Here is a 15,802-nt window from a genome sequence, read left to right on the forward strand (position 1 = left end):
TTTATGTCTGGTGTTATCTTTATTATAAGGGTTTAAGAATATCTCTTCCTTCTCTGGGGTCTACTGGAAGTACATTGTCCCATTTAATTTGGGCCCTGAAGACATTTTTTAAAGCAAAGAGGATGTAGTAATAAAACAATTGCTCCTTTTTCCACAGAGTATACTTCTGACAACGGGGTTATCATCGAAAGGTTTATATGAGGCAGGTCCATCAATTGAAAGACTCTTCAAGAAGTGTTTGATTCACAAAGAACACCATGGTATCTCACACAATTGACCTTTAAATCAAACATTTTTCCAAAATCTCTTAGTAACAAACTGCTTCCATCAACATTCCTGACATCTAATATTCTGCTAATGCCTCTGTCAAACCATGAGGATTTAAATACTAGCAACCGAGATTTATTGATATAAAACCCTGGTTCAGTAATGAAGTCTTCAAATGATTGCGTAACATTTTAAAGAGTGGTCGTGAAGTGTTAACAGACTGTTTTTCCAGAAGTTATTTGTGATTTTATCCCTGTTTTTGGAAAGACAGAACCGAACCTACAGATATTCATGAAGTCAAAAAGAGAAAATGAAAAGCAAAGATTTCCATTCTGAAACAAGGTTCAACATTAAATATACACATGACCAATCGATAAGATTCACCCAATTCCCATTCATTGACAGACTCACAACAGCGATAGCGCTAATGTTAACGCAACTCCCATTTGTTGTTGACATGGACTCACAACAGTGTTCCTGCTGTCCTTCACTGGGTCTTTGGTGGTCCACTAAAGCTCTCACAAAAAGACTACCTTCCCATTTGCAGCCAAATCAGTACAAATGCACCACCATTTTGTCCTAATGGCATGAAATTTAATGTCTGTACCAGCTTGTTGGAGGAATAGTTGTTCAACAAACTACCATGTAACGGCTGGTGTCTCAGAACCTGTTGTTACAAGGCTGTATGCACTAAAACAACACTTAAGTCTCAAACCTTATATTCTGAAATATATTCATTGTCATTTGTCACTTGAAAAGAAATCTAACTAACAGTTGCAAGATCAAAATCACTTCTTTTCCAGACAATATCTTAAATTCTTGTCTCAACTTTGATGAAGGCTTTGGTGCTAAATTTCTTAATAAATACTATCTCAACTATTTCTGACTTTGACTCCATTTCGGAAATTGAACTCCGTCTGCCAACATGCTGATATCAAAAGCAGTCAAAAAATCAGATTAAAAATAAATAAATTGTAATTGTATTCAATGACCAGAAAATCACCCAACAGAAAAATCAGATCAGCCTAAAATACATTTACTTTTGACATATATATTCTGTAAATTCAAAATCTTAAGCTGTATCATTAATTTTCCAAATATTCAATTATCAACATGTAATAATGATAAAAACAACAGATTTCAGAAAAACAAAAATAAACAGCTTCTTCAAAATCAAACTTTATTATTCCTCAGTGACAATAAGATGTGATGACAGGCATTTCCAGAAATATGTACAAATAGTCTTTATCAGACAAGTGTCAAGTTCAATCATGATCAAACATACCAGAACACTTCTTTGTCTTTACCTTTTGGATATAAGTCATTTATAACATAATATGTCGCCAACTTTCTTTAAGACATGACACATCACAAGATACATTCTTTTTTATCAATTTCAAATCTGTTCAGACAAGGATATTTCTAAAAGAACTTCTTACAAGGCGAAAGACATGGAGGAAATGAAATACATGAATGTACGTCACATAGTTTTCAAGTTCTTGGCCTTAATTATGTATGCTTCTTCAGTTTACACTTTGGTGCATAACAACAATTTACTTGATGGTAGGGGAGGGAATGTTTGAGCTTGAAAAAGCTTATCTAAAACTTATTACCAATTTGTTTTTTGTTCACTTAATTCACTTAACAATTCTCTTCAGAATATTACAGATTCTGTCACTATCTCTCACTGTAAACATCAATGGCACAAACTGCCCACAAAAAGTGCATACCATATACAAGGCTTCTACCACATCTAACAGCCACAGAGATAACATACCATTCCAAAAATGTAGGGGATATTATATTTTGCATGCATACCACTGGTCAATGCCAATGAATATGAGAAAAAGTAAGTCATGTACATACAGAAACATTTACAAAGGAATGCAATACACTCTCACATTTTCCATTAATTTCTCTTCATCATCTGCTTCCTAATGGCTTAGTCATAGCAAGCTCACACAGAATTATAGTTGTTTGTGAAGGACGCTGCTGTCAACATGGATAGCCTGCATATGTACATACAACTACAGCTGATGTATTGCGTTACCATGTCACAACTAGTTGGGTCTATTATTGTGGAGGGATGCACCTTTGTCAGTTGATTGTCAGCATGTTAGAACAGCCATGGCAAGGTTGCCCTTTGACATTTCAGTGTCGAGAAATATTTGGCAATGTCTTAACTTTCTTAAAAACAAGCTACAGATGGTTTAATGTTTTTGATGTATATATGCTTCTCACGAGGATAACATTAAGAACATTCTCTACTCCCCCATTTAATGATGTTTACTCAACCTGCTGTTTGTGCCCTTTGACCTCCCGGGTGATGCATATGTAGAGTAGTTCAGGTCAAGCTAAACAACCTGTGCCCTCCAATCTATGGAAATGAAACAAGTATGACATTATCATTAGGAGAAACACACATGCCACAGTGTATCTGACTCTGTCTGACCATTAACTAATTAACAGTACACATGAAGTCAAAACTGCCCACGTACAATATGCCATTACATTCTGCACAAAAGTAGCCAACACTTAGCAATAAAGTGGTATTCAAAAAGACTGCAATGGTGACAATACTGAATATTCAAAGATGTCTATCACGTGTGTCAAATATAAAGTTTCAGCAAATAGCATGACTATTGGTTCTGAGGTGTCTGAGAAGATGTCTAGACACCAGACAGACACCATGACTTAACATGTTAAGCTCCACATATCAGAACAGCTGATCAAAGAAATGATGCAAAACTTGTAAGTGTATATCATAGTAAAGCGAATAGTAAATAAAATAGAAGCCACCAAGGAAGCTAAAACACAAAATGAACAAAACCATACCCTTTGTCTAGCATGCACCTGCATCTAATAAAACCAATGACCAGACTCACTATTGCATCTCTGAAGCAAATACAACAGTAAAGAGCACCAAATAACAAGGCATGCAGCAATTAAAAATGTGCCAAAATAATTACATGGACATTAAATTCTTACTTATAAGGTTTTCATAATAAGTGAAAATCATGAAAGCATCTCTTAAGTCAGAGACTGGGTATAAAACATATTCCTGAGTTTCAATTAACAAACATGGATTAATATTTTAAGGACAATCAGTTTGACAAGGAAATTCTGGTAATGTTGTATAAATGTACAATGTAATCATGACTAGCTTCATAATACCCACTAATATCTTATGATAATATCCGTGACTGACAGTAACTCTGATTGAGAGTCCATGGTCGTATTTTATGGGTTGTACATGATATAATGATGCTGATGGCTCACACTGACCTTTTTAATGAAACAGCTCTTAGACCAGATATATTTCTACAAATGGCTGTTGAATCCACTGAAAAAGGTGAAAAGTTGTTGTTTCTAATTCTGCCAAAAAGAATGTTAATAAACACCCAATCTGCTTTCTGCCCATATTAACATGAATAAGTTTTATGCCCTAACTAAAACAGGTTGAAAATGTATCTTAAAAATCTAAAAAGAAAAACAAGAATCAGGTGATGAAATGACGCCTAAAATATAACATTAAAATTTAATTCGCCACAGTTGCATGGATTTTGTGCAAAGCCTAGCATCACCAGATATCAAAGCATGTGCAGGGTGAAGGTGTCAAAGCTGTGGTAAGACAACCATCTTACTGATGTTATCTAAGCACACATTGTTCTGATCTCTCGCAGTATGGCATGGATACATTGTCGGCTGAAAACAGTGACTAGATGGGGACCATTTTGGTAAAAAGAACAAAACGTATAGAATGCACTGATCTTGATGACATGACTGACAACATAACATTCCTTGGTAATCGTAATGCTGTCGGCAGTACTCTCCTCACAAAACATTCATAAAGCATGAATAAAATTGTATTTGGCTGGGCTACAAAAACGATAAACATTTAAAGACAATGTGTTAATCTCCTTTAATGAACCACCATGACAACACTGAAACCTTGGTATGAAACATGGGTGTTCATAAACACAGTAAATATATGCTAGCTATGAGTGAATGAGATTTGTTTTATTCAACAATTTTCCAGCAATATGACAGCAAGGGACACTAGAAATGGGCTTCACACACTGTGCCCATGCAGGGAATCGAACCCGGGTCTTAGGTGTGATGAGCAACACTTTGACCACTAGGCTATGCCACTGACCATATGCTGGATATGATAATGAGTGATTAAGTGAGTGGGTGAATGGGGAGTAATGCCACTTCGAACATTACTGTTACATCACAATGTGTCGGTTAAATTATGAAGGAAAGGAAAAAGGGATGTAGGTCTCCGACATGAACTTTCTTCAGGATACACGCTAGCATGGGTACAGTGCTGACCCATCGAGAAACTTAAAAGCTAGCATGGGTACGGTTCTGACCCATCAAGAAACTTAATCAGGGAAAACGAAAATTCTATCCCTTATCATAGTAGCGTATGAAGAGCTGAAACAAAATTGTCTCAGACAGCTTACAGTTTTCATCAAGAACCCAGCATTGTTCCATTAGTGATTGAGTTTAATATCGCACAGCTTTTATCAATATTTTAGCGCTATCACAGAGGAGGACATGAGATATGGGCTTCGTATTTGTGGGGGATGGACCCTGGGTCTCCAAAGTGATGATTAAACCTTTGTAATCACTAGACTATGCCCACTACAGTGTGCCCTTGACAAAACCTTCAGTGTTGGTTTGTGAAAATTCATGAGAAGCATCATCTGGAATTTGACTTTAATGTGACTGGTAATATACCTGACTTGAAACATATTGCTTTTGGGAGTCAGTATTTCATCTTAGTTTTGAAAGATATGTGCTGATATTTGAGTGAGTGAGTGATTAAAGCTTTACACCACTTTAATCAATATACAGCAAGGGTCACAAGATATAGGCTTCACACACTGAACCCATGAAGGGAATCAAATCAGCTATCTAAGAGTCAACACCTTAACCACTAGGCTACTGAACACCCATGAGAGACCTGAGTAACTACCCAAGTTATTCATTTTAAACAACAAAATACTTTGTAACGTCAAAGTATATTCATTATTAGACTAATCCTGACAGCAAATCAATACTATCTCCACAAACCTACAAAAAGAACAGCCACATGTATACCCTTGCTGACGTACACTACTTACGTCCTCCGAACAAACAGGAATGCTTCATCAATTAAAACAGTCTGTAACATTTGTTCAAAGTCCAAGTCAAGTAAAATTCTGTTCCATGCAGCTAGCTCGGTTACTGAGCTAGCAATAATCCATTAAAAAAAGGCCACAAAATATACTTAAAGGATTTTCAACAGGGAGACTTAAATGTAATTTGTACATTGCAGAAAGCACTAGAATTTTTACTGAGAAGTGTAATCCAAAATATAAGGTCACATTTGTCCACTTTCAAAATGGCATGTTTATTATGAACTTGTACATACCATAAATGTACAAACAAAATAAACAGACTACTTCCAAAGCACAATTTACCGAAAACTGCCTTACATTTTGAAAACTTTCAACATGAATATACCTTTTGTGGCCTTTTGCATGTTTTTTGTCCAATGTTATAGGAATTTGGACGTCTTTCCTTGACCTTTCTACTACACGACCCCTGAGGAAGTTTTCATTAAATCTTATATTTGCCTTTCATAAAACCTAGCTGATAAAATGTACAATTCACACACAATAACAAACAGATTGTCTCCAAGCGGAAAACCTGTAATGAAAGGGAGACCACTCTCTTCATCATGCTATAAAATATGTTGATTGTCAGTAAAGTGACACCAATAAATAAACAAAATATGGCAATACATTCAGGGAATCCTTTCTTTCTTTGCCTGTACAATATTTTCCTGGCTTTCTTGGGGAGAGATTCGAATTTCGTCTAAGAATGCCAGGATGGCTTCGACATATTCGTCTGGATGTCGGTGGAAATGGCTGACGTGTGGAGAGTTCTCCCAGCATTTTAAGTGGACAGGGATTCCCTTACTGACCCACTTCCTTGCCACAACCTCAATTTCCTTTGCAACACCAATAGGATCAGCCCGTGAGTACAGCAGCAATGAGGGCAGACGCATCTCATTATCATGGAATGCTTCCGAAGACCTGATATAATGTTTGGTACTTATTTCTTTGAATAATTTCAGGTATGCCTCAATTGATGATTTTATGACTGCTCGAGACAAAGAGTTAAAGCCAAGGACATTAGCAAATCCTCGTGGAACACCTTCAAAATCAACAGGGCTGTCATAAATTTGACCCATAAGCCGATCTCGGATGTTTTTGTACCTTGCAGCCTGGTCCCTCAGAGTGACCAGCATCTCGCCACAGAGATATCCCCCAACAGAGAATCCATGGATCATGAGGGGCTTATCACGTCTGCTCCTTTCATCCAGAATGTCAATAACCCTCTGCATGACAACCTGGGCCTTTTTAGGCTGGATCACTTTGCTTGGAGGAACCTGAACACTTAGTACGTCAAATCCTTTGCTCAGATACAGGTTTCCATATTTATCCAGATGACGCTTCTTCGCCATCATCCAACCAACCAGGACTACCAATGGCCTTGACCTTGAAAGTGTTTCATTGCTACGGATGCTGCGAAGCTCAAGGTTGGATGCAAACCTGACAGAGTCTGTCACAGGAGCACTTGAGATGAGGCGAACACACTGGATGGAGTTGGACATCTGGAGCAAAAGAATAAACATTAAATGCAAGGAAATGCTGTTATTATAATATTAATCTGTACCAGAACCTTGACTGATCATCCCTCCAAACATGGCTGGACAAAGAAGTAAGTAGTGAATGAGATAGTGTAGTTTTGCGCCACTAGAAACTGGTGTTATTCACTGGTGTCATTTTTAGAACAGAACTGATACCAATAGCACAACAAATGGAAGCTTTTACTACTTCAATGGACAAGGTGATTTTCTAAACTAAAGATAAAAACGATATTTTATAAAAGTGGATGTTTAGTCCCATGTAAAATGCATAGCACAACAGCAAAGTGATATGAAATGTAAACATGCATCGTAACTGGGGTGCCATAGTTTATATTTTGCTTTGACAATGGCTTTTGTGTCTCAAGATAGTTTAAATAATGATTTACTTTATTGAAAGTCTTGGCACATAAAAACACATTGTTTTAGTTTGGATGACAATGGTGAAGAACCACAGATTTTCTATCATGCAAATATGTCATGTCTGCCATGTATATTTGAATTTAAATTATCAATCTTTAACAGATCCGGTCATTATGCTGGAGCAACTGAGTAACCAGTCAATGGATTGATCTTGCTTGATGGCTCTGGTGAGTAATCAATATACATAAAAATGAAACATCAATTTAAACTTTAGAAAGTGTGCACCTGATTGTTAGTTTGTTAAATCAAAACAAACAACTGATGCAGATTTTTAACTCATAAAAATGCAATGTCAACAACACACTTGCCACTCTCCTACCCCGAGATTTATGCAACCAGCAAAGTATCTCTTCCACATGATTCTTAACATTTTGCATAATTCATACAGTATATTGTGCATGTTCCATAACTAGTATTATTGATCAGTCTAAACAATTAAATAAGCATCTTCAAAAGAATGGTTTAGTTTCAATGAGAAAATAAATGTGTAACACTATTTTGATTTGCGCTGTGAATCTATGTTTACATTGGTTGAACAGGTCAAGGTGCTATTATCGAAGATCTACGCAGGCTAAGCGATTGAGTAACATTGATGTATAAATAAATATTGTTATAATTCTTACTTTTGGAACTGTATATGAATATCTACATAACATGAAGAAAAGCTTGCATAAGGTCTCTTCTGGTTTATGTATATGTGCAATTCCTTAAAAACAAGTAAAATGTCCCCTCATGTGATATGCAAATCAGAATGGGGCAGTGATATTATGCTAAGTCTAAACTATGCAGGGTTGTACATAATCATGTTCGTGTCACAACAGGAAGCGTATTTGACCATCTTGATCTTAGTACTGATCAGTGCCTGTTTCACAATGTTTGCACAATGTTATGATTGTGTCTTATTTTGTGGTGGGCTTGACAATTTCAATAGATTATTATTGATTGACTACTGACCTCTGATCATTGATCTGTAACTTGAGAGTGGTAACTAGTACTTCCTATCATGGGTAGAGTTGAATATTTTCTAGAAATGAGTAAGCGATTTTTGTTTTGCGCAACTTATAGCAATATTCCAGAAATTTTACATCAATATCATGATGGACACCAGAAATGGGCACACCGTTGTATCATTGTCGAAATTTGAATCAGTGACAGCGTCATGACGACTGAACACTTTTGCCCCTAGGCTACCTCCCAAACTATTTCTAGAAGCACCAGTAAACACATAATTATGTATTTATTAATCCACAAAATTGGAAGAACTGTGTAAAATAGTGGAAAATTTCTGACCTTTGTACAACTTCAGTAATATTATTGTGAATTGTTATCTTATCAATGTGAGATACATGTTTCTTTGAAACTGGTTTCTGAGTGGCATGCCTCCTGATAGACACACAATGGTAGATTATCTCCCTTTATCTATTATGGCATGTTATGTTGATCCATCCTGTCAACACTTGGTCAAGTGAGACTTCACCTGACTGACAAGGTCAATGTTAGTTCATGACCCAGCTTGATAAATTGTACCGTGAGTTATCAGGTCATGGCGGATCACTTCATTTGCAGTCCCTGGCAAAACATTTCCATTCTGATAACCTGTATATTGGACATGGGCGCCATGCCAGTTTACTCACATTCTGTGGAATCCTTGGTGCCTCAATAGTTAGAATGCTGACTTTGTGAGGTGGCGATTAGGTACCCCACTGTGAAAGTAGCATTCATATGATGTGATAGGTTTATTCCATAGTGGGACTGGTGGGGTAGCCGAGTGAGTGAGTGAGTGAGTGAGTGAGTGAGTGAGTGAGTGAGTTTAGTTTTATGCCATACTCAGCAGTCAGCAAAATTCCAGCCTTATAATGGCAAACGGTTGAAGTGTCTGTGCACCATGCCAAAAGTCAAAATTCAATTCCCCATGTGGACATAATGTGTGAAGCCAATTTCTGGTGTCCCCTGCCATGATATTGCTAGAATATTGCTAAAAGAGGAGTAAAACCAGACTCGCTGAAATTTTTAATTGACTTTGAAAGTGTAATTCACAATATATATTATGTTACTAACATTGCAACAGTTTTTGTTGATAAACATTATTTTCAGACTCTTACTACCTTTGTTCTTTGACTCGAACTTTGGTCCTGTGATATAAGCTGCTTACAGTGCACGTGAGATGTACATGCACAGTTGACCATGTGTGCAGATTTGTGCACAGTGAATGTCAACCTCGTGATATGTTATCTACAGGAACATGTTACAGTGAGTGCATGATCGACATATTTTCAGGCAGGCAATTTACAAGAACACTCCAACATTTTTTAACAACTTCTTGATCAATCAACAAGTAGCCTTAAGAAGCATACAAATACCTGGTCCTGTAAGACATTCGCTATTTGTTTGTTGTTTAAAGCTGCAATTACAAACAGTCATTTTTTAAAAAAGTGTCCACACACTCAGACCTCGAACATTCACTCCGGCATTTAAGGACTCACATGTTTCACAATTCAGTAACTACCTCAGTTTTTAACTTTATTTCGCCCAGCATGTTTGAGGTAGCCTAGTGGTTAAAGCATTTACTTGTCACACCAAAGGTCTGGGCTCATTTCCCATTCTAGGTATCCCTCACTGTCATATTGCTGCTGTTTGTTGGAATGTTGCTAAAACAGCATAGATCTCTCATTCTGACCAAGAGCAGGGAATAAACCTTTAAAAATTTCTAACTAGACCACAGGACCAGTCAGCTGACAATGATTATTGGTCTTGCATGAACTTCAATGCTCTTAGGTAACATTTGTGGTAACATATACTAAACTGTCAATACAAAATTCACTGGTCAGACCAGCTTATTTGTTAGTGCAGGCAATCGGTGATGGAAATTTCATGACAACATACTGGGTCGTGAATATGACAGTAATTGGAATAAACGTATCCGACCTTTGGTCCATTTAGCTCATCCCTTGACCTTGTTTACAACAGTCCATATCACTAAATGCCATTTACTCTATGTACCAAGTAGCCATCAACATACTTGTCCTAAAGTGGGACAAGAGGGTAAAGATTAATTCAGCCACAAGTCTACTTAGCAGCTGGGTTTGTATTTGGACAATCTATATCACCAAATAACATTACAGTGTATACAATGTTCCCAGTAACAGGCTACAGGGCAGGGACACTTGTCCCCAAATCTGATAGAACAGAAGTAAAATTCTCATGTAAAAATTTGCATCAGTATAATGCCAGCTTATCGATAATCAATCTGTAGAAATATTGTTTATTGTATTTCACTGTTCAGTTGATAGAGGTGTTTTCACAATTAGTTCTTAATTTTATACTTTGTATTTGATACTGAATTTGATGCAATTGATTACAGAAGTCCGTCTGTCCATAGAACGGTTACTAGTAAGAGACCAGTGTTCATGACTAGTGTCTGATCCTCTGACAAATCTGGCAGATTTGCTGACTGTATGGCGGAAATCTACCATCTGCCAGCCCCAATGGCTGACTGTTTATTTTACAGTGACTTTGATTGAAGTTGTCATCATATCTTACACATGACACTTGTTTGCTGTTCATAAATTTTACATCTGATAATAATTTCAAAGCACATCATAAGAAATATTAAATTGGAAATGTGCATTTTTAATTTCTATTCTATGGGTCCTGTTTCAACAGACACTGAAACTTACACTAGTTACAGGACCAAATGCCCTGTTATTTTGAATCACTTTTCGTGAACACAGAGGAACTTCTCCAAAAACCAGAATTATGCCTTTTTGCCTCTGACTTCTAAGAGGGGTTAATATTGATGATACCTGTATTATGCTTGTATTGCAGAGCTGGAGGTGTCTGTACTGGTATTAAATGGATACATTAGCTGACAGAGTGGTATATGAAGTACTGGTTATACGTTTGTATTATTGAGGACTGAAATGGAGGCACTGGCAATATATCATATGGTTTTATCAACTGAGGGGTGATCTAGGATAAACTGGTAATATAATAATAAAATTATGGTTATATTTGGTGAGAATTGATAATGAGGTACTGTAAGATATGGTTGCATTAATTGAGGGGTGACATTGAAGGTACTGTGAGAATGTGGTTGCATTAACTGATGGGGGCACATGGAGGTACTGTAACATGGTTTGCATTAATTGAGGGGTTATATCGAAGGTACAGTAAGATATGGTTGCATTAACTGAGGGGTGATATTGAAGGTACTGTGAGATATGGTTGCATTAATTGAGGGGTGATACTGAAGGTACTGTGAGAATGTGGTTGCATTAACTGATGGGGGCACATGGAGGTACTGTAACATGGTTTGCATTAACTGAGGGGTTATATCGAAGGTACAGTAAGATATGGTTGCATTAATTGAGGGGTGATATTGAAGGTACTGTGAGATATGGTTGCATTAACTGATGGGGGCACATGGAGGTACTGTAACATGGTTGCATTAATTGAGGGTTGATATTGGAGGTACTGTAAGATATGGTTTCATTAACTGAGGGGTGATATGGGAGGTACTGTAAAATATGGTTGTACTGACAGGTGATATGGGGATAATAGTTGTATATGGTCAGTGTTCGAAATTACCCTTTTAGCTTGGTACTTGCACATTAAGTCGATATACACCTGCCTTTCTCAGACAAGTATCCATCTCCAAGTGTTTACACACATGCTGTGTCATGCATCAAAGGTAGCCGTAGAGGAAGCTAATTAAGGCTAGCTGAGTTGTAGGTGTCAATTGTTTGTTTATCTGAGTAGGACGTACTACCAATTGCAACTTAACACTCCTGATAATGGATTAGAGTATCGAATCAAAACAGTGAAAATCTAATCAGGGACTTGTGTCATCACATGACAAGCAATTGATTCTTGAGTAACACTAAATTGCTGAGTGAGAAATGCAGATTAGGAGTCAGATGAACGCAATCGTGTTTTGGGGCTATAAAATGTTACCAAATGGTAGGTTCGTCAGAACTGTTATCTCCATGTCTGAGCAATCTAGCAAAGGACCCTGCTTATCTGGTCAAATGACACAAGGACTTGTTATGTATCAAGAGTGGTTGAACAGTGCTGTGATCATGCTAGCAACAAATGCCCATCAGCTACAACTTTCTGGTTTCTTCACATAGTTTGTGGAGTAAATCCAACGTTTGTATATTTCAAAATGGACACTATGGCAAGTTTACCATGTGTATTTGCAATCTCTGAATTTGACTTTGAGAGGACCAATAAATAATAGACATGCAATCTACTGTTTTCTTTTGTTCTCTTTCATTTCTTTCATGTTGGTATGTGATGATATGCCTAACTCGGATGTGTTGACATTCGGATCGTCAATATTTTTTCCTGGTCCTGTAAATATCAGAACAACACTCTTTGACTGTACTTGCTACCATGTTTAAAAATAGGTAGCAAATTCCTTCCAGTCACCCACTTTATTCATGAATAAATCGAATGTTCGTTTTCACTGATCTACACTTGAAATGAAAACACATATGTAAAATACATCATGTTGTCAGTTCATAGGATGTCATGTGTGTTCTGCATGATTATGTTATCAATATATCCAAAAATGATAACATTACTTGCACTAGCAGATGACATTTTATTGCCCTTGCGCTTTAGGAAATGACGAATGTTCATTGTTGAACATCAGAAGCAGTAATGTTATACTTATAAGTGTGCACGCTGAATTGACTGGTTCTCTGTTGTAATTATGAGAGCTCTGTAATGTGTTATTGAACAGAATAAAGCTCTGATGAACATTTTTGGAGAACTAAACGACTCCACCCCGCGACGGGTAAATGACGTAATTCAGTACCGCTAGCCCGCTAAGCTGCTGTGCTGTTTTAATAATTTACTCCCTCTGTTACCGCTACAACTGATTAATGCAGACAACACCTCGGATAAGGAAAACTAAATTAAAAGGAACAAAAAAAAACAAAAAAAACTAGTCTGTATTATATCACCATTTATTTCACATTTTCACATGACCACTTAACTCCTTTTACATAAGCTTTTATTGACGTTTCAATCTCATCTTCGGTACACACTGTCCATCATGTGTCCAATAGCACCCAAGTACGAAGCCAGGCTACGCTCACATAGCATGTACTCAAGTCCTAATCTTTCAAGGCGATTGTCAATGTCATCATAACGTCGGCGACGTCGAGGAGCAGACTGTCCTGACTCTGACGGCGTTGCTTCATCTGACCCCCCTTGCTGCAGAAGCTTGATCTTCTCCTCTTCGTAGATTACTTGCATGGGCAATGTCTCCTCACGGGCACGTTTTCTCATTCCACTCTTCAACTTTCTAGCTGCGACATCTCCATGATCGGGTGGATGTGTGTGACTACTGTCTTCTTTCACCAGTACTTCATCTTTGAGAATAAGATAAGCTCCACATTTAATAGACCTCCGTTTGCCACAACACCACCTCAACCCATCTTTCTGAATTTTCGATTTGTAGAAAATATAGTTGTCCAAAACTGCAACCTGGTTTCCTCTAGCACCCGTCACAAATCCAACCTGTCTTTCCATTATTTCGGATTTCTGACAATATCCGAACATTGTCGCTTTTTAAACCCTCTCCATGATTTCTAACAAAACATTGCAGAGTAATGAAAATGAAATGTACGTAACAAAACATACTCATCTTTACCGGAAATCATAAAAATAACATGCCACCCGCCGTAAATTCCATGATAGGGTATCTATTATAACATTGCTGAGACTGATCTGTACGTAACAAAACATACTCATCTTTACCGGAAATCATAAAAATACCGTCTATCAAAGCATTGCAGAGTAATGAGATTAGAGTAGGGAGGGAGTAATGAGACTGGAACAGCCACATCGCGGACTACCGGCACACATAATCATTCGCAGTCTAGCGGGAGCGGACTAGCGGGATGATGCCAACTAAACATGATACCGACGATATTGGTACGTTTGCAAAGTGAAAGTTCACAAGTGAAGATCAATTTCTTTGAAAAGTGATTCAGCGATGAATGTACATGAATTCACTGAAAAAACAAACGTAGTAAGTTGTTGCTACTGCGTTTTTTTCGAGGCAGCAAAACAGGAAGTTTATTAAGCATTTATTTCGAACCCTGATGGTTGTATTAACTGAAGGGTGGTTGTAGGCACTGGTAATATATAGATGCATTAAATTGCCAGAGACTTTCATTCTTTTAAATTAAACAATGTATACACGAAAATATGTTTGCAACTGTTACACTTTACACATGAACATAATACATTCATATGGCATATTTATTCATCACAGCCTTTGAACACATTGACACAAGATGAAAATTATATCTGATTATGTACAAACTACAATCTGTATCAAGTCTTTGAAGGGCATTTAGAAGTGAAATGCATAAGAATGAAGATTTTATGGATATCAACTTCTCTGTATGAGAAACGTTGTGTTCTCATACAAAGAAGTTGATATCCATAAAATCTTCATTCTTATACAATCTGTATATATACATAATTATACATTACTTCCATCCATATTTAATGGACATCACAATGTGACAGTGGCTTGTATTGAGAAAATTCATCCGTCTGTGATTAATACAGTTACTGCTGTGTGTTGTAATGGGCTGACGCGCGCGCGCGAGCGCACGCATGTACGTAATATTGTAAACATGAAAAAGACTGCATCTTCACCAATATTGGATGGTTATTTTATTCATTACTTGTATTTTGTCATTGTAAATAATATGCATATAGACAAGATGCACAAAATATGTCGAGAACGAATTTTGAATTTAGTGCTGAATAACGAAAACAATCAAGATGCACTCTTGTTCTAACCACTGTCTGCTCGCCTTGTATACAATAACAACACGTCTCTGCTGTGGTTCGCACGTGTTCAAAATGTGCTCTCTGCTCCTAAAAAGTAATTCAGCTATATGGCGTCATTTATATTTATAATATATGCTTACCCGCAGTGCCAGGAAAGATCGCCGAAGCCCGATGGACGACATCTTGTTGATGTGTGATCTTCTATGAGATTTTCCTCTTCTCTGTCGTCTCAACCTTTCACGTCATCTGCTACTCTTCACCGCGTATATTCACCGCTAGGTGGCGTGCTGCACGGACAACCAATCAGAACGGGATATCTTCACATACGATGCGTGGGGAGACTCGTGAGTGTACTAGTTAATGGACAGGATCTTCTCACAGACGCACTAGAAACGAGGACTGGCTCCTTGTTTTCCCTTTCGCCCAACGTACACTGTGATGATACACGTTAACTGAAGCAAGCCTAGATTTTCCACAGGGCACTGATAACTTGGACCCCTTTTAAAATTGATGTAGTGTAAAGGCTGGATATTTTGTCTCTGGCCCTTGCACTAGTAACCCAATATCCCTCTCTTTACCAAATATCTGATA

General features: G+C 37.4%; 1 protein-coding gene across 1 annotated transcript; it reads right to left on the minus strand.

Annotated features, from left to right (window-relative positions):
* Positions 1 to 1,430: 1,430 nt before the first annotated feature.
* LOC137261705 (transmembrane protein 53-like) lies at positions 1,431 to 15,488 on the minus strand. The gene is made up of 2 exons (XM_067799485.1): positions 15,352 to 15,488; positions 1,431 to 6,937 (listed from the first exon to the last, which is right to left on the minus strand). The coding sequence occupies exons 1-2, from the start codon at positions 15,391 to 15,393 to the stop codon at positions 6,065 to 6,067; spliced, it is 915 nt and encodes a 304-aa protein (XP_067655586.1). The 5' UTR covers positions 15,394 to 15,488; the 3' UTR covers positions 1,431 to 6,064.
* Between the last annotated feature and the right edge of the window lie 314 nt (positions 15,489 to 15,802).

This window comes from Haliotis asinina, chromosome 14 (genome assembly GCF_037392515.1).
Source record: "Haliotis asinina isolate JCU_RB_2024 chromosome 14, JCU_Hal_asi_v2, whole genome shotgun sequence".
Taxonomy (NCBI): Eukaryota; Metazoa; Mollusca; class Gastropoda; order Lepetellida; family Haliotidae; genus Haliotis; species Haliotis asinina.

What these genes read in the sequence shown, in the direction of transcription:
- LOC137261705 (XM_067799485.1), bottom strand. Translation starts at nt 15,393, where the DNA reads ATGTCGTCCATCGGGCTTCGGCGATCTTTCCTGGCACTGCGG. An exon ending in GATCTTTCCTGGCACTGCGG is followed by an intron (nt 6,938 to 15,351) that starts GTAAGCATATAT and finishes CTTTTGCTCCAG; the next exon opens with ATGTCCAACTCCATCCAGTG.